Here is a 25,036-nt window from a genome sequence, read left to right on the forward strand (position 1 = left end):
AGGTTAGGCTCGCATGCTTCTACCCCAAACCTGGACGCACTATCCTACAGAGTCTTGGTTCTTCCAAAGCACTCTATGGAAATGGTAGTGAGATCAGGACCCAGGCATGGGGGCTGTTGCCAGGTTTTAAATGCCTGTTTACTTACATTTTAAGGCTTTTCCTGGAAAGAACGCCTTGCTGTTTAGGTAAGACAGACATTTCAGGGTCTATACAGATACTTACTATCCAATTTGAGCACCACAGAATTTTACTTAATTTCCTGTTTTATATCAGCATTGCCTTCTTCCTACACTAAGAACATGGGCCCTCGTATTCATATCAGGAATGCGAAGAAGCAGCTCATCTCCTCTGTGTGTTCTTTTATCAGACATTATGCACACAGCAGTCTCAGAGCCACCTGACAGTGCCACCGCCACCGACAAGATCCCTGTAAGAAGTCTAGTCTTTTATTTGGCACCTTTCCTTCACTATGACTATCTCCAGTCAATGGCCGCATTAAAGCCAACTGGGATGATTCTTCTCTGTGCATGGTTAACACTGCCAGACTAGGGACACAAATGGGCCTCTAATTTCTGTTCTTTTAGCTTTGACTTTCAAACCTAACAGTGTTGTACAAATATGTAACAGTCTTCATGACTCCAAAATCAAATGTACAAGACAAGGTGTACACAGGAGTACACAGAAAAACCCAGCTCTACCGCTCGATTCCATGCCACCTTCTTGTCTCACACCCTTTACAGACAGCCTTTCCTGTTGGCTTCCATTATCTCCATACTGCATGACACCCTCACACACAGGCTATACTAATATCTGCTTATAATGAAGCCTTCAGTGTATGTACTACTGAAGAAAACACAAAAGGTTGTTTAGAAGAGGAAACTGTCATTAGTATCCACAGGCACCATTCCATACATTTCTCATACATGAAGACTGCCTGATCTTAATCCTGGGCAAAGTCTCTAGCTGCAAGAACGCATGTTGGACAAGCTTCAAGGTACACCACAGTAGCCCACATCCAGGCCAATATCTAGCATCCTGCAAAGAGTCTATCCTACAAGGTTCCTATCAATACCTACAGAGGCATTGATGGGGAGAATGACTGGTCCTCAAACTTCCTGTGCTACCAAACAGACCTCAAGCACAAAAGGTCTTGGTTCATTGTACTCTGAGCTTTCCTAAGAAGTGTTTAGAACTTAGTTCTCAAATACAGCACAGTTCCATTTAATACAGGCTTTAAAGCCACATAGCTCCATTCAACACACAAATATCAAGGCTGGATTTATGGTTAAGAGCACTGATTGCTTTTCTAAACAACACGGGTTCAATTCCCAGCACCTACACAGTAGCTCACAATCATCTGCAGCTCCAGTCTCAGGAAATATGATGCTCTGTTCTGGCCTCCATTGGCACCAGGCACACACATGTGCATAGTGCATATATGCATGCAAAAGCACCCAAACACATAAAAATAAATAAATACAATGCTTAAAAGAATATCAATCAATGTACATATATCTCAGTATACCCTGGATATAATAAGAAGGCAAAAGGTTTTAAGTTTTAAAAAGTCTTCGTTTTCTTCATAGGAGGAAAGTTCATATGACAACTTTGAACTCTGTAGAACTAACAGTAAGTTTACATTAAATCCCTGTGGGAAGAGATCAGAGGACTCATCCAAGCAGAGGAGGGTCCTCTCCTTCAGATGTTTCACACAAGGAGAGTTGAGACTTGGAGGCAGAGCAGCCAGCATGAGAGACAACGCCACACCTCTGCACTAACTGTTTGGAGGAAAGAATACAACTTCTTCACTTTTGCATGCAGAGATTTAGAAACGGAACCAAATATATGCACATAAGAAGGCCTCTTTATAGCAGGGTAAGGGGTGATGGGGGAGGGGTTTTGCAGAGAGGAAACTGGGAAATGGGGTAACATTTGAAATATAAATAAAATATCCAATTAAAAATAAAATTAAATAAAAGTAAAAAAAGTGCCTCTTTATTATGACAAAAGATGAGTAAAATTTTTGAAACATTTTTATACATTCTTTAAAGAGAACTCAGAAATAAGGTTTTATGTCTTAAGAATGACTTCTGGTCTCATCACTAACTATTCTGAGTCTCAGGAGCAATCAGAATAGTCAAACAGGCAAGCTTGTGCCCTGACCCTAGTAGGGCATAGCTGGCAACAAAATGTTCATAAATAAATGCAAGGGGAGGACACCTCCCTGACAGCTTCTGGAGAAGAGGGAGCCTCAGCCATGCACTCTAGGAAACATAGACTTCCAAAGAAGAGTGTTGGAAGCCAATGGCCTGGTGCGACCGAGGTGGGAAGGCATCAGATGTGAAGCTCAGTTTGGACACAGCACTAGGCAGAAGAGAGAAAAAGGGGAGACATGAAAAAGAGGCAACTCTAACCCCAACCCTAAAACGTGTGAGGCTTGGGTTCAGTCTGTGAGATGAGGAAATAGGACCCATTGAAGAATCCTATGCTTACCCTTAGATAAGGGATATAATCACCAACAAACAAATGCTCGTGGAAAACTCAGCCTCTGTCCTTTCGAGGCTCAGAACCTAATGAAAAAGGAAGAGGGAATAACCACTGGGCTGGGACCAGAGGAGAAGGAGGAAACATGAGAACTTCAGCGGGGACCATGGAAAACTTGAGGGAGAAAATGCTGATCAAATGACTGCAGCTCGAGGAAGAGAGGTGTTTGCTGTGGATGCCAATTTCCATACCACTCAAAGGTGTTCATGCGAGCTGCTGCTCATCATTGGCTGGAAATGAAAACCTGTCCAGAACAACTGTCTGCGGGGAGCCTCTGCAGAAGGATGGGCATGAGCACAGTGTTTTCAGGGAAGAGCCCATGTAAAGTCATCAGCCACTGCCCAGAGCTGTCACTGTTGACCCTGGGGATGGGAGGCTGGACAGAAAGCCATCCAAACTCAAACCCCGATTGTGTTTGCTAGACAGCACATGATGCAGATCCCTGCAGAGTTTGCAGCTTGGATGAAGAGGCCCTCCAGACTCACTCCAGACATGCAAAAGTCCTCACCTCTCTCTTCTCACTCCCTGCATCCACTATCCATAAATTAAAATGCTAGGAGGTTTTTTTAAAAAAAAAAAAGCTGTAAGAAAAAAGAAAGCCCAGAATGAGATGGGGTGAATAGAAGAAGGAAGGAAGATGGAGTTAAGGTAAGCAAGGTAAGAGAAGGGAGGGAGAGACAAAAAGGGAGAAAAATGAGAAGATGGGCCACGAGTCACTTGTGAGTAGGGGCCGCCCCCAGAGCGGGGGGGGGGGGAATGAAGGTGAGGAAGAGATCATGGAAGAGATTTGAAGTGGAAACTTTAGTCTTTTTTGAAAGTTAGTTATTTAAAGTGATGTTTTGCTGGGGCACACAGGTAAAAGTATGTCTTGCTAATGTAAACATGTGAAAGAATGTTTTCCTGAAGCAGACACGGGTGAAAGGATGTTTTGATGGTGGGTATAACTATGACCCCACAGACAGTGGGGGACCAGCACTAAGCATTGGTTTGATTTGCTCTACCTCGCCATTCTTCACTAACTATACACATGTATTGGTTTGCCTTACATAGCATTGTTGAGCTCAACTTGTAATAATACCACCATTGAGAGAAACTTGTCCAAGAACTGCTCATAAGGTTCCTGCAGCCTTACCTCAGACCAGTTGGCAAGCCTTGCAGTTCTTTCAGGATTGAACTACAACTATAGGTTCGTGCCTGGTGTCTGCCTGCCTAGAGGACGACACTGTAGCTACTGAATCATATTTGGATTTTTCTACAGGACTGAACTGTTGAGAAAGAAGATCAAGCCCCCCACACACACACAGAACTATTGCTGAACAGGTCCACTTCCCATACATCCTAATAACTTTTCTCTTCCACTACTACCTCGGCTGGGTGGTGGGCTAGAGAGAGGTTGAACCCTTATTAAAAGTAGGTTTCAAAAAAAAATTTATGCCTACAGAGTTCCTTGAAGAAGAAATAACTGATCAGAAGAATGAACAAACATAATCCTATAACCTCAAGGGAGAGGAGCAGGGTATAAGAGACAAGAGAAAGGTGTTTGAAGCAAGTTGTTCTGGGTCTGAAGGAGAGGAAAGATCAGAGAGAAAGCACAACACCTGACCTAGAAATGGACTGGTTGACACTGCAAAGAGAGTCTCCAACCATAGAAGACAGTGAGGTGTCTTCAACAGCCACACAGCTGTGCCTTGTGTGACCTTGGGATGTCCTAATGAGCTCCACAGCCAGACCTCGGAAGACTGATCCCACTAGAGGAGCCTAGCTCAAGAGAGGACATAAAGTCCAGGCCAGAAAGCAGCATAGAAACTGGGATTGTCTTGGTCTAGGAAAACAGGGCATGGGCCACCATCTAGCAGTTCACATAAGCCTGGGATTAGGACCATTCCAAAAGGTAGCTAAAGCAGAGAGCCAAGCAATGGACTGTCAGCATACATGAGTAGAGACAGTTTTCCCACCACCAGGAGAGCCCTCAGGGTACTCCTAAGCTCCCTGAACCCCACATCCAAGGAAACACAGGCCAGTGTGTTAAAACTCCAAGAATGAGCAGACTGAAGCACCCACTGGATGGTCGGATCTCCTGGAGCCTTAGTACCAGGAGCCTCCTTGCAAACTCTGCTTGTATTTTTGTGATGTAGGCCAGAATTGGCCACGGCAAAGGAAATGTTTCTAAACTTCAAATCAGCCAATGAAAACAATTCCTCAAATCCCTTGTGATGAGGAAAATTCCATTATTGCTTCTACACCTAGTCCTTCCAAGTTCAGCTTGGAGAGAATCAAAGATGTCTTTTCTTGCCTGGCATGGCTCCCTCTGGCCTGGGCAGCAAAGCAACAGATCTTTGTTTTGTATCTCCGTTGATCTCTAAAACCCACTCACTTGGCTATGCCTGAGAACAAAGCATGGCAGTATGTAAGTCTGGCGCTTATTTGAGACACTAATGGACTAAGTAGCAGGAATGTTGCTTACTAGGAGATGATGAAAGGGGCCAAAGTAAAGAACCAGAGACAATCAAAGGTCACAGTCAGGCATCTACCCCTAATGGAGCTGTCTTTCACTATTTGAGACTTTACAGCAGACCTCAGTAGGCTACCTGAATAAAGGACAAGAAAAGGTCCAACAAGTGGATCTGTACAGTACTAATCTACTCAGCCGACACAGCAGGAAATCTGTGAATATAAGGGCAGAAATAGTGCTGATATATAGGGGACCTCTGATCATCTCAGACAAACTGAAAGATAAGAGACCTGAACCTCTCTTTGATATATATAAAAAAAGTATGTGGGTAATAAGAGTATCCATTGGAGGCTATGAAGCGAGGGAACTGAAGTTAGAGAGCTGGTTGTGTGAGGCATGACAAGGTGCAGGCTGACCTGTAGAATGGGTAGATACAACAGAGGGTGGGTGATGATCACTGGAGCTAGAGAGAACTAGAAATGATGGATGACAATGGAATTTGGGGATGTCTACAATCCTGGACCAGTCTCAGAGTCATGACAGGACAGCAGGAGAAAGAGAGGAGGAAATGGCCCTTTGTAAACACTTTGGTGGGTACTCTGGATGGATGGCATCCATCTCCAGTAGGGAAAAACACCAAGAGTACAGAAGTCTGATCAGGAAGCAGTGGCAGGACAAACTCCTACCTCAGCCTCATGATGGCTGATGGCCGGGCAATGGAAGTCATAGGAGGAAAGCCTTGTCGGCACCTGAAGCAGAAAGTAGGAAATTTGGTTGTGAGAGGACAGTGGGAATGCAAAGCCAATATCAAAGAGTAAAAGAGGAGAACTCAGAGCAAGGCCTGAGAACTGTGAAAGAGAGGAGACAGTGGAAAAGAGGAAACAGACGCATTCATCAAGGACTATAAAGAATGGACCTAGTGTGCTTGAAATAACCTAGTCGCAAAGTGTATGAAGATTTTGGGGACTCTTCCAGTAAGAAGTGGCATGATCTCAGAGAAGAGTGATGATGGGGGAGGGGGTGCATGTCTCAGCTCTGCAGCTATAGTTGGGGGGGGGCAGTTGGACTTGTCTTGAATGTCCCTCTCCTATATCTACCATTTATATCTGCATGGCAAAGATATAAAAAAGCCCAGCATAGTCCACCCCATCCCCGAATGAATCTAAGAAGAACAGTATAAAAAGAGAACAATGTCTGTATAATTCAAGAGCTGGGTATTAAACTTCAAGGAACAGAACAGATGATCTTGGAGAATGATCTGACTTGTAAAAATCTCAGAGATAATGACATTCAGAGTTCACATGGGCTAAAGTCATGTGCAACATGTTAAAGGCATGTTGCACATGCAAGGTTTGTGTGTTTGTTGTGTGCCTGAGTTAGGTCAGAATACACATGGTTCTAATTGATGTCTTCTCGTTTCCTAGCAGACCATAAGCTTGCTTTCTTATTAGGTGGCTAAATCTTTGGAATATTTAAGGAGCATGGCTACACTCGGTCGAGATTACTCAATAACAAAACAATGAGCCACTCAAACTCTAATGGCTTGGTCCTGAAAAACGCGGCACTCAGTGGCTGAGAAGAACATGGAGATGCTCTTGTGTGTAGAATGTACGTGACTCACTTTGATCAGTGAAAAAGACAACAGAACTACACAGACCCAAGGGCTGGGTTCATCCTCCTTTACCAGAAATTTCAGGAGTTGCTCTAAGCTTTCCAAGCTAAAAAGAAAAAATTATTACAGAAATAACTTTAAAAATCCCAAGTGATGGTTTTGAGGCCTGCCAGCAGCTTAACCACAACACAGCTCCTGGCCAAGATGTCCATGAAAAGTTGGGAAGGAGTTACTCTGAGCAAGATGTACTTGTAGCAAAAGGACTTCTCCTAAGAAAGAATGCATAAATCAATAGTTAAATAAGGAAAGGGGAAAATTAGGTTTGGCATAATGGCATCAGAAAGCTGTCATTTAAGAGAGGTTGAGGAGTAAGACTACACAAAGACTTCATTATTGATATACTGTTGTTATTGCTAGCTTTAAAAATTCATTCAAACATTTCTCTCATACTTTCCCTACCCACAGATTAGATGTAAGAGGAGGTATTAAAAAAAATGTCCTAACTGTGCTTAAGGGCAGAGAACAGGCATCTGGCTTTGTGTGCCTGGCCTCCAGATCTTGGACAGGACATCATTTCTTCCTAAAGCTCAGATTCCTCACCTGAAGAGCTGGGTCACTGGGCTTCCTTTCAACTCAGATAAGCATTTTTCCAAGGGCCTGTCAGAGCCACACATCTAGTCTTCTGGATGTCCCCCATGGATGGTCCCCAGCCATGAAAACAAGAAATGCAAACTGGCCCAGCCCACACATCTTGAATGAAGACATCACATAAGTGGGCTGTCGGTGGTGTGCAGGGAAAGGGAGAAGAATCAGCTCAGATGGTACCCAAGGTACGGCGGTGGATGGAGATGACGTCCTGGTTGTTTGTTTGTCTGCTGTTTGTATTTTCAGTTGCTGTGATAAATGTTATTACCTAAAGCAACTTAGAGAATAAACAGTTCATTTCTCTTACCATTTTACATTCCACGGAAGCCAAGGCAGGAATACAAGGCAGGCACTCAAAGCAGAAACCACAGAGGAACACTACTTATTGGTCTGTTCACTCTGATTTTCCGCAGCTAGCTATTTTATAAAGCCTACGCCCACCATCTGTATAGGGGGGTCCCACAGTGGCTGAGCCCTTCTATGCCAGTTATTAGTCAAGAAAATGTCCTACAGATCTTGCCCATAAGCCAGTCTGACAAATTCTTCCAGTGAGCTGTCTTCCCAAATCTGTCAAGAGTCAACTAAGATTTCGCATCACAGATGTCACAAACACAGATCTGTTTTTTTTCCCAACTGTAGAATCATGTGCAATAGTCAGTGTGACTTCGAGGAACTTGTTGAAATTTACAAAATAAAGATGGCTGTTCAAGGTAGTATGGCCAAAGGCTGGAGGCGGTCCTAAAAGTTCCTTAAGGTTTACATATGAGTAGAAGAAAGTAGATGACATGCCCAGTGCCACAGACATGTAATCCCAGGTACTTGGGGAGTTGTGGCAGTAAGGCAGAAAGTTCAAGGCTACATGGGCTGCTCAGTAAGGCTCTCTCTCAGTGTTTAAATTACAAAAGGGGGCTGACAGGGACTAGACAAGGCTGCCCCCTCTCTCCAGATCTTTTCAATATAGTTCTTGAAGTCCTAACTAGAGCAATTAGACAACATAAGGAGGTCAAAGGGATACAAATTGGAAAGGAAGAAGTCAAACTATCACTATTTGCAGATGATATGATAGCATACTTAAGTGGCCCAAAAAACTCTACTAGAGAACTCCTACAGCTGATAAACAACTTCAGCAAAGTGCCTGGCTACAAAATCAACGCAAGTAAATCAGTAGCCTTTATCTACTCAAAGGATAAGCAGACTGAGAAAGAAATTAGGGAAATGACACCCTTCACAATAGCCACAAACAGCATAAAGTATCTTGGGGTGACTCTAACCAAACAAGTGAAAGACCTATATGACAAGAACTTCAGATCTCTGAAGAAGGAAATCGAAGATCTCAGAAAATGGAAAAATCTTCCATGCTCGTGGATTGGCAGGATTAATATAGTTAAAATGGCCATCTTGCCAAAGGCAATCTACAGATTCAATGCAATCCCCATCAAAATCCCAACCCAGTTCTTCATAGAGCTAGAAAGAACAATTCTCAAATTCATCTGGAATAACAAAAAACCCAGGATAGCTAAAACTATTCTCAATAGTAAAAGAACTTCAGGGGAATTCAGTATCCCAGACCTCAAACTTTACTACAGAGCAATAGTGATAAAAACTGCATGGTATTGGTACAATGTCAGGCAAGCGGATCAATGGAATAGGATTGAAGACCCAGAAATGAATCCACACACCTATGGTCACTTGATCTTCAACAAAGGAGCTGAAAGCATCCAGTGGAAAAAAGATAGTCTTTTCAACAAATGGTGCTGGTTCAATTGGAGGTCAGCATGCAGAAGAATGCGAATCGATCCATTCTTATCTCCTTGTACTAAGCTCAACTCCAAATGGATCAAGGACCTCCACATAAAACCTGACACACTGAAACTAATAGAAAAGAAACTGGGGAAGACCCTTGAGGACATAGGCACAGGGGAAAAGTTCCTGAATAGAACACCAATAGCTTATGCTCTAAGATCAAGAATTGACAAATGGGACCTCATAAAACTACAAAGTTTCTGTAAGGCAAAGGACACTGTCAAAAGGACAAAACGTCAACCAACAGATTGGGAAAGGATCTTCATCAACCCTAAATCTGACAGAGGGCTAATATCTAATATATACAAAGAACTCAAGAAGGTAGAACCCAGAGAACCAAATAACCCCATTAAAAATTGGGGGTACCGAGCTAAACAAAGAATTTTCACATGAAGAACTTCAGAGGGCTGAGAAACACCTTAAGAAATGTTCAACATCATTAATCATTAGGGAAATGCAAATCAAAACAACCCTGAGATTTCACCTCACACCAGTCAGAATGGCTAAGGTCAAAAACTCAGGAGACAGCAGGTGTTGGCAAGGATGTGGAGAAAGAGGAACACTCCTCCACTGCTGGTGGGATTGTAAGATGGTACAACCACTCTGGAAATCAGTCTGGCGGTTCCTCAGAAAACTGGGCATGACACTTCCGGAGGACCCTGCTATACCACTCCTGGGCATATATGAAGAGGATTCTTCAGCATGCAATAAGGACACATGCTCTACTATGTTCATAGCAGCCCTATTTGTAGTAGCCAGAAGCTGGAAAAAACCCAGGTGTCCCTCAACAGAGGAATGGATACGAAAAATGTGGTATATTTACACAATGGAGTACTATTCAGCCATTAGAAACAATGAATTCACGAAATTCTTAGACAAACGGATGGAGCTGGAGAACATCATACTAAGTGAGGTTAACACAGTCTCAAAAGATCAATCATGGTATGCACTCACTTATAAGTGGATATTAGCCTAGAAACTTGGAATACCCAAGACATTATCCACAAATTAAATGATGTACAAAAAGAACGGAGGAGTGGCCCCTGGTTCTGGAAAGACTCAGTGCAAGAGTATAGGGGAATTCCAGAACAGGGAAGTGGGAAGGAGTAGATGGAGGAACAGAGGAAGGGAAGAGGGCTTATGGGACTTGCGGGGAGTGGGGACCCAGAAAAGGGGAAATCATTTGAAATGTAAATAAAGAATACAATGAATAAAAAAAATTTAAAAAGGGGGGGGGGGGGCTGAGGATAACCAACTCAGTGATTGACAGTTGCCTACCATGTGCAAGACTCCAGGTTTACAGCCCAGGGGAAAAGAGGAGAGGGAGAAGGAAGAGGGCAGGCAGGAAGGGGAAAAAGGAACTTGAGAATCTAGTGGTCAAAAGATGCAAGCATACAGCAGAATGCAATTAGGAATAACTTCATATATACATATATGTGTGTATGTATATATGTATGTATATATATATGTATATGTATATATATATGTATATGTATAAGTATATACATATGTATATATGCACCAGGGAGAGACAACACAAATGCTAAGTTAGTCACAGGCTCCGTCCCTGGTGCCTGCAGTAAAGAGTCACACTTACATCACCTGACAGTGTGAGGGGATGGTGGGTGTGGACAGATCTAATGGCTCAGCACTGTGAAGTCAAGGTATTCTCCTCACACATGGTCCCAAGCTTACTACAGATTTGCCTCACCATTTACCAGATGCCCAGCCCCATTCTCATGTTCAAAACTAACGATGTCCTGTTCTTTGCTTATTTAAAGCCTAAAATTGGCAAGGCTGACATTACATCAACATGGACACACAGCATGTAAAGACAACTTACACAGCACAGCCCACCAATGACGAGGCAGAATTTCTAAGCTGCCTTTGGCTTTATGTTGCCTCCTCTGTAACTGTGGCTGTCAATAAGAAGGAAGCCTCTTCTACTGCCCACCAGGCCTGGAGGATGAGTCTTCCTCATCTCTTCACTCCTAACAAGTTCCAAAGGGCTAAAGAGAGGGTAAATCACCCATGCACAAAACACTCCCTAACCATTTAAATAAGCAGGCTCATGTGGAGAAGCACGAAGCCTGTTACAGACTGGTAAACCAGTGTCCACAATGGTGTCTCACATTCTAGTCTTCAGTGGATCACGGTGAAGTGTGCATGGAACAAAGCCTCATTCCCAGATCTCCCTTTCCCAGAAGGAGACCTGGAGCTACTTACTCCCTACACACAACTACAGCTAGAGGAAGGACCCACGTGCAGCTGCTGTCCCTGTAGAGGTCCTCAGGCAAAAAGGAGACAAAAGCACTTATGCTAGAGACTAGCTGCCAAGACTATTTAGGCCACAGCCACCACAGCAAGTGTCCCAGGCAAGTGCTTTGTAATTACTCTGCATGCTTACTGCATCCAAGTATCCAAAGGCTCTCCCTCCGAAGATGTGCTACCCAGCGGGAGGCAATGCTATTGGATTGACTTTGAAAACACCATGATTTCTGTTAAAAACTGGGGAGGGAATGATAAGGCTTCTACGATGCTGCTCCTGACTAACCTCAACTTCCTGGAGCTGCTGAGTCTGAAATCGTAAATCAGTCCATTAATATCTAAGCATTCCTGTGATTTCCTATAGTCCCCAAAGCTCTCCTTGATCACAGCCATGGGATCAAGATCTTTGGAAAGGAACAAAGGAACAAACTCACCCCTAAACCTGAGGTGAGTTTGAAGCTGAGAGAAGCTGATGTATATGGTCTAGGATAGCAGGGTCTGGGGTGTGGAGGGCAGTGGTCTTCCGTTTTCAATTAGCCACCTGAATGTCCTTGACTAAGTCATTTGCACACTTAGAGTCTCTGCTTTCCTGACTTGTGGAATGAGGTGTTGGAACTGGTCTGTCTCTCCGCTGGCTGTACAACTCTCTAACTCTCTGAGTAACAGTTCATTGCTTTGCTGGCCAGAGTGCCTGGGTAATCAGAGTGAACCAATTAACACGGCAGCTGGAATACTCTAGTTGTGGTTTCAAACTAGATATTTTTTCCAGTGGAAGGAGGGAAGGTCGTGAAACCCACTCATTGGGCTCTGGAAAACGGTTGAAGGATCTGAGGTTCACAGGTGTCACTTCACTGTTACAAGCTCATTAGATGGAAGTGACATGAAGGCTGCCTGACCAGGCCTGCTCGCAGCCCAGTGTGTAGCCGGCTGGCCTCGGGCTCTTCTCTCCCTAGAAGCTGCTTCCACTCCCGAATAAGCCACGATGTGGCTTTTATGTGTCTCATTAAACAGAGCCTGCACCATAGCTGTGCTGCACAGGCCTGGGGGTTATTAGTTTTCCAGGCACCTAATCCAGGGGACATTTGGAAAGTGACCTAAAGGTCTTCACGAAAATGGGCCCAGGATAAAATACTTTCAAGAGTCCTGTGGGAGTTGTTCAAGAAAGCCAATGTCTACACACCTACCACCTGCCTCCTATTTTATAAAATGAGTGTTTTGTAGGGAGGAGGAGCCCAGCAAACCTACCTCTGCCCCGACCACTTTACAGTCCAGGCTGTGGCCTCATTTGCACAAGTGTTTTGTCACGCTGGCTCCAGGCCACTGTGAGAGCAAAGCACTACAACTACTCTAAATGCTCCCACTCGGCAGGTAGGTACCCAAGCCACCTGGCAGGGCAGATCTGTCCTGGGCAACAGCCACGGACACCACTTTGTGGCTGTCATATAACAAACACTACCCCACCCCGTCCCCAGGTATGGAATCTTTGTGTCAACTGCCCTGCAAAACATTTAGGGACACTCTGGGAATTCCTGCGATGCAAGAATGGTGGAGTGCCACCCAGACTGTTGTAGTCTGCCTTATCTGAGACAGTCTGTTCAAGTGCTCCAACTGATGGCTGAACACTAAACCTTGTATGAGACTGGATCCAAAGACTTGTCCAAAGCTTTTAGTCACAGTGATGTCTGAAAGAAGAAGCCAGACACAGAGGAGCACGTGCCAGATCTTCCACCTGTGTAAAAACAAACTGAAAGGCAGACAGAACCAGCCTATACCAAGGACAGAGTCAGAGGCATCTGTCCTTCATGGGTAGTAGATATTGATTAGGAAGGACTGCAGAGACCTCTTATGGAACCCAGCAGTCTAGCTCTCCAACTTGGTAGTTGATCCACACATGAAAAAAAAAATACTGAAATCTGCCATGTCCTAGAGTTCAGATAACTCTGCATTCCATGTGCAGTTAGACCTCAGTAAACATTAATTTAAGATGTATCTTCGTTTTTAATTATGTCTATGTGGGGTGGCGAGCATAGGCACATGAATGCAGGTACCTCTGGGGCCAGAAGACAGCATTGATCCCTCTGGAGCTGAAGTCACAGGTGGCGGAATGCCACGGCATGTGGACGCTGAGACCCAAACTCAGGCCCTTTGCAAGAGTGGCACATGCTCCTAACCTGTTTGAGTCCGGAGTAAACCGCCCTCACTGTTTCTCACTTGGTTTCTATAAAGTTCTCATTTGAAAAACTGTTGACGCACTGATATCTGGCTTAGAGGGAGCTATGAGTTACAGACCTTCTGAAGCTCCATGGGGTTGAAAGGCAGAGCACAGCTTAGTGATCTAACTGGGGACCAGCCCCAAATGGCTGAGCCAATGATGTGAATCCACGATTAACCTGGCTCAGCCCAGCTCCCATGATTATGTTGATTCTGGGAACTTGGAGAAGTGACTGTTGAGCTTTCCAGTTTTAAAAAGTGCAATCTTGTCTCATCGTGCCCCAGCGATCTGTGAAGCTCTGTGTCAATGGGCAGTTTTCCAGGCCACAGCCCTGCCCCCAATTACCAACCCCAGATATAGAACTATGCACACTAAGAGTAGGTAATTCAGTCATAGCCCCAGTGATTGGGGGAAATCGAGTCCTAGGCACTGGGCTTCCCCATCTGCTCCAGGCTTTCATTAGTACCAGCCTCTCACACTAGGCGAGACTTCAGTCCTCATTCTAACCCACATCCCAGTGCAGGTCCAGCCAACCCTAGAGCTGATCCTGCTCTCTTCTCACACATATCACATCAATAGATTAAGTCTCTCAAAGTTGCTCCTCCTGGGGCCATTGTCTTCCTAGATCCAAGCACAAGATGCTGGTCTTTGACCATACAGCTAAAGACAAGACGGTTGGTCCCAAATCATCAGTCATCCTCTAGATGCCGTGGTATGCCGTGACAAGGAGATCATGCCTAGGTCTTCATCTCTACCAGGGCCTTTAAGTACCAGGGCCACACAGGTCCCGTGTAGGATTAAATCTCCACTTTCTGTTCTCTACCACTGGCCCTGGAATCCAGGTATTCAGCTAGAAACATATTTGACAGATCTGGTGTTCTGGTTTACAATTTAAGGTGATGTGAAAGACCTGTCTGATCTTAAATGTCAACACTGTGAACTGAGAATGAAAGAGAACCATTGCTCTAAATGTCCAGATTATATATCACAGCAAGCATGGTTTAATTCTCTAGTTAGCCTTTATGGAGTGATTACACACACACACACACACACACACACACACAAACTGCACACATAGTCTGTTTCAGTCTAAGAACTAGGCTTAGAAAATCAAGGTGTTGGTGTCCCTGAAGGAAGTTCTTGGGATCGCAAAGGTCCAAGAGCCCACAGATAAGCACTTGGAGAACCAGGAAGGTTAAGCACAGGATTGTTAAACATGCAGGATTATCTCTTCAATGGAGAGATGCATAACGTGCTTTTCCATCCAGAAGGCTGGAAATGGAGGTGGTCAATAGCCTGGTAAAATGTGTACTATTTGTACGGCCAGTCCACACCAAGCTTCCACAAGCAGGACCGGAAGTGACTAATACTTTAGGTGACCTTTGCATTATCTGTATAGCCAGGAGCTCCCATAACCAGGACCAATGGCCAGATGAGCTCTACACTGACACCAACCAAATCATCTTCTAGGACCGTAAGATAACACATGCATCTATCTCTAGAATCCCTCTTTACAGGAGAAATGGCATGTACTTGGAGAAAAGTTTTGATGCACTTCAGAACTCTGCCTCCCGCCAGTCAGTTACAAGAGACTCACCTCCATCTTGGATCTCGGGCGCCAGAGAAATCAGACAGACTGAGGTACGCAAATATAACCTAAGGCCAACATCACGGGGGTCTAAGCCCAACGGGCGTTGGCCTGCACCCAAGCCCAGGGCTGTTCAGGGGGCCATCAGTGTGCAAACCCGGCCAGGAGGTTGTTTGCCCGGCCCGGGGCACCTGCCGCCATTTTGCCTACGGGACGCCAGAGAGTTCTAGCAGGCAAAGCCTGCTAACAGGCATAGCCCGAGGCTAACATAGCAGGGGTCTAGGCCCCAACAGGCCCTGGACTGCCCCCAAGAACTGGGCTGCTCGGTGGGCCATCTGTGTGCCAACCCAGCCAGGAGGTTGTTAGCCCAGCAGACTCTCCCGGCACTTTCAGGTAGTGCACACGCTGCCATCCTGGCCACCTGACAGAACCAGTTAACATTCATAGCCTGAGGGAAACTTTGCTTGGAACTCGGCCTGCCAGGCTTTTGCCTAGACTGGGGGCCTGAGCAGCTAGGCTAGCCTTGTGTGCACCAACCCAGTTGGGAGATTGGCTGCCCAGCAGAGTGATCAGCACTCAGAAAATGTCCCGCAGCATACACCCTCAGCACTCCCTGAAGGAGCAAACAGGCACCATCTGGTTCACAGACACAATCTGGGGCAAAGCACACTAGGGCCGCAAGGGCACCCAAGAGGAAGAAAGCACATCATCAATCTGCAACAGGGGAAACACAGCCATCCAGTGTTGCAGAAATAGCCCTAGAGCCTATCAGGAGGCTCAAACACCAGCCAGAGACAAGACCAACTAGCTCCAGAGAACAAGATGCCAAAGGGCAAATGCAGGAATGCTACTAACAGAAATCTAGGCAATATGGCAGTGTCTGAACCAAACTCTCCAACATCAGCAAGTCCTGGTTATGCCAATACACCAGAGAAACAAGATTTGGATTTAAAATCACTGGTCATGATACTGCTAGAAGAACACAAAAAGGACACAAATTAATCTCTTAAAGAAATACAGGGGAACATGAATAAGCTAGAAACCCGTATAATGGAAACAGAAAAATCACTTAAAGAAATGCAGGAGAATAAGGCTCAAGAGATAGAAGCCAATAAAGAAGAAAGGCAAAAAAAAAAAAAAAAAAAAAAAAAAAAAAAAAAAAAAAAAAAAAAAAAAAAACCTTAAAGAAATGCAGGAGAACTTGAGTCAACAGGTAGAAGTCATGAAAGAGGAAACACAAAAATCTCTTAAAGAATTACAGGAAAATACAAACAAGCAAATGATGGAACTGAGCAAAACCATCCTGGATCTAAAAACAGAAGTAGAAACAACTAAGAAATCACAAAGGGAGACAACTTTGGAGATAGAAAACCTGGAGAAGAAATCAGGGGCCATAGATGCAAATATCAACAACAGAATACAGGAGATGGAAGAAAGAATCTCAGATGCCAAAGATACCATAGAAACCATTAACTCAACAGTCAAAGAAAATGCAAAATGCAAAAAGCTTATATCCCAGAACATCCAGGAAATCCAGGATACAATGAGAAGCCCAAACCTAAGGATTATAGGCATAGAAGAGAGTGAAGATTTACAACTGAAAGGGCCAGCAAATATCTTCAACAAAATTATGGAAGAAAACTTTCCCAACTTAAAGAAAGAGATGCCCATGAATATACAAGAAGCCTACATAACTCCAAACAGACTGGACCTGAGCAGAAATATCTCCCATCACATAATAATCAAAACCCCAAATGCACTAAACAAAGAAAGAATATTAAAGGCAGTAAGAGAAAAAGGCCAAGTAACATATAAAGGAAGACCCATCAGAATCACACCAGACTTCTCACCAGAGACGATGAAAGCTAGAAGATCCTGGACAGATCTCATGTAGACTCTAAGAGAACACAAATGTCAGCCAAGACTACTATACCCAGCAAAACTCACATTCACCATAGATGGAGAAACCAAGATATTCCATGACAAAACCAAATTTACACAATATCTTTCCACAAACCCAGGTGTGCAAAAAATAATAGGAGGAAAACTCCAATACAAGGAGGGAAACTACACCCTGGAAAAAGCAAGATAGTTACCTTCCTTCATCAAACCCAAAGGAAGATAACCACTCAAATATAAAAATAACATCAAAAATGACAGGAAGTAATAATCACTATTCCTTAATATCTCTTAACATCAATGGACTCAATTCCCTAATAAAAAGACATAGACTAACAGACTGGATAAGGAAACAGGACCCTACATTTTGCTGCATACAGGAGACACACCTCAGTGTCAAAGACAGAAACTACCTTAGAGTAAAAAGCTGGAAGACAATTTTACAAGCCAATGGTCTCAGGAAACGAGCCGGAGTAGCCATTCTAATATCAGATAAAATTGACTTTCAACCTAAAGTCACCAAAAGAGACACAGAAGGACACTTCTTGCTGGTCAAAGGAAAAATCCACCAAGAAGAACTTTCAATTCTGAACATCTATGCGCCAAATGCAAGGGCACCCTCATTCGTAAAAGAAACTTTACTAAAGCTCAAAGCACACATTGCACCTAACACAATAATTGTTGGGGACTTCAACACTCCACTCTCCTCAATGGACCGATCAGGAAAACAGAAACTAAACAGGGACACAGTAAAACTAATTGAAGCTTTGGACCAATTGGATTTGACTGATATTTATAGAACATTTCACCCTAAAGCAAAAGAATATACCTTTTTCTCAGCACCTCATGGTACCTTCTCCAAAATCGACCATATAATTGGTCACAAGACAGACCTCAACAAATATAAGAAGATCGAATTAATCCCATGCCTCCTATCAGATCACTATGGAGTAAGAGTGGTTTTCAATAGCAACAAAAACAACAGAAAGCCCACATACACATGGAGGCTTAACAATACTCTACTCAATGACACCTTGGCCAAAGAAGAAATACAGAAAGAAATCAGAGACTTTTTAGAATTTAATGAAAATGAAGGCACAACATACCCAAATCTTTGGGACACAATGAAAGCAGAGCTAAGAGGAAAACTCATAGCCCTGAGTACCTCCAAAAAGAAAATGGAGAGACAGCTTAACGACACACCTGAAAGCCCTGGAACAAAAAGAAGCCAATTCACCCAGGAGGAGTAGAAGACAGTAAATCATCAAACTCAGGATTGAAATCAATCAAGTGGAAACTAAGAGAACCGTACAAAGAATCAACGAATCCAGGAGCTGGTTCTTTGAGAAAATCAACAAGATAGATAGACCCTTAGCCAGACTGACCAAAGGGCACAGAGAAAGTATCCAAATTGACAAAATTAGAAATGAAAAAGGGGATATAACAACAGAAACTGAGGAAATCCAAAAAAAATCATCAGATCCTACTACAAAAGCCTATCCTCAACACAACTGGAGAATCTGGAGGAAATGGACAATTTCCTAGACAGATGCCAAATACAAAAATTAAATCAGGACCAAATAGATCATCTAAACAATCCCATAACCCCTAAAGAAATAGAAGGGGTCATAGAAAGTCTTCCAACCAAAAAAAGCACGGGACCAGATGGTTTCAGTGCAGAATTCTATCAGACCTTCAAAGAAGACCTAACACCAATACTCTTCAAACTATTCCCAAAATAGAAACAGAAGCAACACTACCCAATTCCTTCTATGAAGCCACAATTACGCTGATACCAAAACCACACAAAGATCCAACAAAGAAAGAGAACTTCAGGCCAATTTCCCTTATGAACATCGATGCAAAAATACTCAATAAAATTCTCACCAACCGAATCCAAGAAAACATAAAAATGATCATCCACCATGATCAAGTAGGCTTTATCCCAGGGATGAAGGGTTGGTTCAATATATGGAAATCCATCAATGCAATCCACTACATAAACAAACTCAAAGAAAAAAAACCACATGGTCATTTCATTGGATGCTGAAAAAGCATTTGACAAAATTCAGCATCCTTTCATGCTTAAAGTCTTGGAAAGAACAGGAATTCAAGGCCCATACCTAAACATAGTAAAAGCAATATACAGCAAACCGGTAGCCAGCATCAAACTAAATAGAGAGAAACTTGAAGCAATCCCACTAAAATCAGGGACCAGACAAGGCTGCCCCCTTTCTGCTTTTCTTTTCAATATTGTACTTGAGGTACTTGCTCGGGCAATTAGACAACATAAGGAGGTCGAAGGGATACAAATTGGAAAGGAAGAAGCCAAACTATCATTATTTGCAGATGATATGATAGTCTACCTAATTGACCCAAAAAACTCCACTAGAGAACTCCTACAGCTGATAAACAACTTCAGCAAAGAGGCAGATTATAAAATCAACTCAAGCAAATCAGTAGCCTTCCTATACTTAAAGGATAAGCATGCTGAGAAAGAAATTAGGGAAATGACCCCCTTCACAATAGCCACAAACAGTATAAAGTACCTTGGGGTGACTCTTACAAAACATGTGAAAGATGTGTATGACAAGAACTTCAAGACTATGAAGAAGGAAGTGGAAGAAGACCTCAAAAATGGAAAAACCTCCCATGCTCATGGATCGGCAGGATTAATATAGTTAAAATGGCCATTTTGCCAAAAGAGATCTACAGATTCAACGCAATACCCATCAAAATACCAACTCAATTCTTCACAGAGTTAGAAAGAGCAATTCTCAAATTCATCTGGAATAACAAAAAAAAAAAAAAAAAAAAAAAAAAAAAAAAAAAAACAGCATAGCTAAAACTATTCTCAACAACAAAAGAAATTCTGGGGGAATCAGTATCCCTGACCTCAAGCAATACTACAGAGCAATAGTGTTAAAAACTGCATGGTATTGGTACAGTGACAGGCAGGCGGATCAATGGAATAGGATTGAAGATCCAGAAATGAACCCACACACCTATGGCCACTTGATCCTCGACAAAGAGGCTGAAAACATCCAATGGAAAAAAGATAGCCTTTTCAACAAATGGTGCTGGTTCAACTAGAGGTCAGCATGCAGAAGAATGCGAATTGATCCATCCTTGTCTCCTTGTACTAAGCTCAACTCCAAATGGATCAAGGACCTCCACATAAAGCCAGACACTCTGAAGCTAATAGAAAAGAAACTGGGGAAGACCCTTGAGGGCATCGGTACAGGGGGAAAGTTTCTGAACAGATCACCAATAGCGTATGCTCTAAGATCAAGAATTGACAAATGGGACCTCATAAAATTACAAAGTTTCTGTAAGGCAAAGGACACCATCAAAAGGACAAATGGGCAACCAACAAATTGGGAAAAGATCTTCACCAACCCTACATCAGATAGAGGGCTAATATCCAATATATATAAAGAACTCAAGAAGTTAGACTCCAGAAAACCAGATAACCCTATTAAAAAATGGGGTACAGAGTTAAACAAAGATTTCTCACCTGAAGAACTTCGGATGGCGAAGAAGCATCTTAAAAAATGCTCAACTTCATTAGTCATTAGGGAAATGCAAATCAAAACAACCCTGAGATTTCACCTTACACCAGTCAGAATGGCTAAGATTAAAAATTCAGGAGACAGCAGGTATTGGCGAGGATGTGGAAAAAGAGGAACACTCCTCCACTGCTGGTGGGGTTGCAAATTGGTACAACCACTCTGGAAATCAGTCTAGCGGTTCCTCAGAAAACTGGACACCTCACTTTCGGAAGATCCTGCTATACCACTCCTGGGCATATACTCAGAGGATTCCCCAGCATGTAATAAGGATACATGCTCCACTATGTTCATAGCAGCCCTATTTATAATAGCCAGAAGCTGCAAAGAACCCAGGTATCCCTCAACAGAAGAGTGGATGCAAAAAAAAAAAATGTGGTATATATACACAATGGAGTACTATTCAGCCATTAGAAACAATGAATTCATGAAATTCTTAGACAAATGGATGGAACTGGAGAACATCATACTAAGTGAGGTAACCCAGACTCAAAAGGTGAATCATGGTATGCACTCACTAATAAGTGGTTATTAACCTAGAAAACTGGAATACCCAAAACATAATCCACACATCAAATGAGGTACAAGAAGAAAGGAGGAGTGGTCCCTGGTTCTTGAAAGACTTAGTGAAGCAGTATAGGGCAAAACCAGAACAGGGAAGTGGGAAAGGATGGGTGGGAGAACAGGAGGAGGGAAGGGGGCTTATAGGACTTTTGGGATTAGGGGGCTAGAAAAGGGGAAATCATTTGAAATGTAAATAAAAATATATCAATAAAAAAAAGAAACGTTTTGATACAGTTATGCCTCCTTGTGCACAGAGGATTGTGCCAGGAAACTTTTATTTTTTTTACAAATTGTAATGTACTCAAATACCCTTACAATAAACTACTGATGTCAGACTCTAGAAATTTAAACCAGCACTGATTTGAGTTGTGCTGAACCGGATTTCCTTCTCTCCTCATGTAGAACATCACTCTGCTGGCCCTGGTGTTTGCAGCCCCCCCCCAAAGTAGTGAAGTGAAAGTTGAGAGGACAGAGAAGCAACAACTATACAGTCAGGATCCTCCAATAACTCTCTCTGGGAGAATAAATTCAGTGATATCTAAAACCTCATCTCTTGTGAGAGAAACGAGAGTCATTCTTGAGCCATATTCCAGGCAGAGCAGAACTGCCTACAGGGCAGGAAGTGACTGCATCCAGCAGCTTCAGGGTCCTGCAGGGTGCAAGGATCTGTTACATTAATACTGGCCAGAGGAACACAATGTTCTATTGTGTAGACACTGTGTGTGTGCATGCACACGTGCACATGTGTATATATGTATCTATGTGTGCACCTGTGCTCGTGTGAAGGCCGAAGGAGACTGCTTGTCCTCCTGTATCACTTCTATCCTATTCCCTCAGACAGCCTCTCACTGAACCTGGAGCTGAGTGTTTATCTTCTAGGCTGACGGCCAACAGGCCTCATTGATCTGACTGTCCTGCACTGGACTTCCAAACATAAGTAAGCACACAGTAACCACACAAGGCCTTCACTGTAGGTGCTTCAGATCCAAACCCAAGTTCTTACGATTGCAAAGAAAGCAAGTATTCTTAAGCACTGGGCCTCCCCAGCCCTTTGCTGGCATTTCTGAGGAAGAGAAGGCAGCGCTGGGAGATGAGATTCTCTGCAGTCTCTTACCTGGTCGTCATAGCGGTACGTGAGGAACTGCTCCCCTGTGGTGTCTTCTAGGAAGCTTCCCTGAGGAGAGAGTGCAAACTCAGGAAGAAAGTAGGCTCCAGGAGACTTCTCTGCTGCGGCCTGAAAGGCAAGGTGGCATGGTCACAAAGAAGACACCAGGAAAGGTCCTCCAGGGGGCATTCCAACCTGACACCTGTGGCCCCTTTTCTCTCTCTTCCTCCCTGCTCCAGCTTCCAACAATTAAAGACATGGAGCAATTACTTGCTCAGGTTTCATTACTTCAAACCCATTGCTTTTAAGATTTTTTCTTTAAAAAAGAGATTTGTCTTGGTTTTATGTTCATGCCTCTTGGCTGTCTGTGTGAATGTATGCCACATGTATGTTGGTGCCTGGGAGGCCAGAAGAGGGCGTCAGATCTCCTGGAGTGGGAATAAGGGGTAGTTGTGAGCCCTGTTACTGATGTGGAGCTGGCCTTGGGTCATAGGAGAACAGCCTGAGCTGCTTGGTCTCTCCAACACTGTAGAATTAATTTTCTTTCTTTCACTCCTTCCTTCTTCCTTGCCTTCCTTTGTTCCATCTTTTTTTTCTTTATGTGAAAGATTAGGGAAGTTTTTTTCAACACTACAAACAAAATTTCTGTTCATTACAGGAACTTTAGAAAATACAGACTGCTGTAAAAAAAAAAAAAAAATCAATGAGAAATCACCCATACCCCTGGAACCGTAATAACAACTTTTAATTATTTTATCGTATTTCCTTTGAGGTTTCTTTTTCTCTTCTCACAACCCTTTGTATGTTTTCATCTAGAGTCATGCTTAAATAGACCTGTTTCACAGAAAGGCTTAATCGTGTCCTTGGGAAACTCAAACGTGCATGTAGATCACTGGTCTGAAGTTCCAATGGCTGTGGACTATGCCTCAGGTAAATGGGCTTGGGCTCACTCTCCCATTATGCCATCCAGCATGACTCTGTCCGAGGTGGCCGAGAGAAGCTGAGGGTGTGGAATGCCTCCCATTATCTCTGCCTTGGTTCCACCAAGGAGGGAATTGGCAAAGGAAGTGATATCCCCAAGCATAGTCTTAGTTGGCCAACAATGGCTGCACACACCCTGACTGCCACCCCTCCCCCTGCTTGGGAAGGAGAAACTGTGAAACAGGAGACCAGAGGAAGCACTCCAAGGAAGTTGCTTTCTGGACCAGGATCAGTGGGATGCAAAGCACTCCTGACAGGTGTCACCTTCCCACAGTGTGACACAAGTTTTGCTTACAGCAGAGCCAGAACACTAGGGGTTGAGCTCTGTTGGTAAAATGGTGCCTAGTTTGCATAACACCCTGGGTTTGATCCCCAGCCCTTCCTAAACTGGGCTTGGTAGTGAATGCCTGGAATCCCAACACTTGGGAGGTGGGGAACAGGAGAATCAAAATTCAAGAATATTCTTGGCTATATAGCTTGTCTAAATCAATCAATCAATCAACCAATTACATTTATGTGAATAACAAACTTTGAACAGAAAAGTCAGCACACAAGAGTTTAGTCAACAGATACTGAACAGATTAACTTTACTAAACTGAATAGCACCAGACAAGAAGAACTTGTGAGACTTCATAAATTTCCTTTCAAGTCAGATTTAAATTGTTATTGGATATTTAACACCACTGTCTTAGTTTGCTTTCTACTGCTGTGATAAAACATTCTGACAAAAATCAACTTGGGGAAGAAAATATTTACTTAGCTTAAACATCCAAGTCAGAACCCATTATGAAAGAAAGTCAGAACAGGAGCCTGGAGGCAGGAACCAAAGCAGAGGGTGTGGCCGCTGGGTGTGGCCGCTGGCCAGCTTGTTCTGCACTGCTTGCCCAGTTTACCTTCTTACACACTGCAGGACCACATTCCCAGATGGCACTGCCCACAGTGGGCTGCCCCCCAAAACACACACACACACACACAATCAAGAAAATTCCCCACAGACCAACACAGGAGCCAATCTGAAGCAGGTAATTCCTGAGTTGAGCTTCCTTTCCCAAATGACTCCAGCTTATGTCAAGTCAAAGACCAAAAATCCAAAGATCAACTAACACAATAATAACAATTCTTTATTATTATTAAATATTCATACGTGAATGAGCATTCATGTGCCATGTCACAAATGTGGGACGCCTTGGAGTCAGGACTCTCTTGAGTCTTAGGGAGCTAACTTGTCAGCCTTGGCAATAGGCATTGCTAACCACTGAGCCCTCCCACCAATCCCATATTCTCATTTGTTTCTATTACCTTCGGCATTCATGAAAGCATAATTATGAAAGTCTGAGGAGCCCTTAGAAGTCAGCAAGGCCCAAACCTCTACTTTTGCAAATGGATATAAGAAGGCTTTGCATGTCCGTCCTCACCAACCCAGGCCTTTGCTTGCACTGCAACATCACAGCCTTGGGCAAAACATGGAGAAATCCGTTCTGTTGATCATTCATTCCATATACTAAGACTCTTTTAATGCCTAGCACAGGTCTTAGTGCTGTGAACACCATGAAAAACATGTTAATGTTAAGGTCCCTATAATCATGGAGGTTACCTTTTTGGTGGAGAAGATACATCAAAGGAAATAAGTAAGCAAACAAGAAAAACTGAAGTTACAAGTGTTGAAAAAAGAAACCCTGGGCGATATGACAGCAAGGAAAGGGGGCGTGGTTTTAAAGATGACGCCTAGCTAAGCATGACTAAAAAGATGCCATTTGTTCTCTTCCTAAAGCAGAGGGAGGAGCAGCACACAA

At 43.4% G+C, this 25,036-nt stretch overlaps 1 protein-coding gene across 1 annotated transcript in view; it reads right to left on the reverse strand.

Annotated features, from left to right (window-relative positions):
* Positions 1-25,036, reverse strand: part of Adamtsl3 (ADAMTS like 3) — a 306,645-nt gene that overhangs the window by 236,644 nt on the left and 44,965 nt on the right. Inside the window, exon 3 of the mRNA XM_052186018.1 lies at positions 22,272-22,391. Coding sequence (XP_052041978.1) covers positions 22,272-22,391 — 120 coding nt within the window. The remainder of the gene's footprint in view (positions 1-22,271; positions 22,392-25,036) is intronic.

Source organism: Apodemus sylvaticus, chromosome 1, assembly GCF_947179515.1.
Source record: "Apodemus sylvaticus chromosome 1, mApoSyl1.1, whole genome shotgun sequence".
Lineage (NCBI taxonomy): Eukaryota > Metazoa > Chordata > Mammalia > Rodentia > Muridae > Apodemus > Apodemus sylvaticus.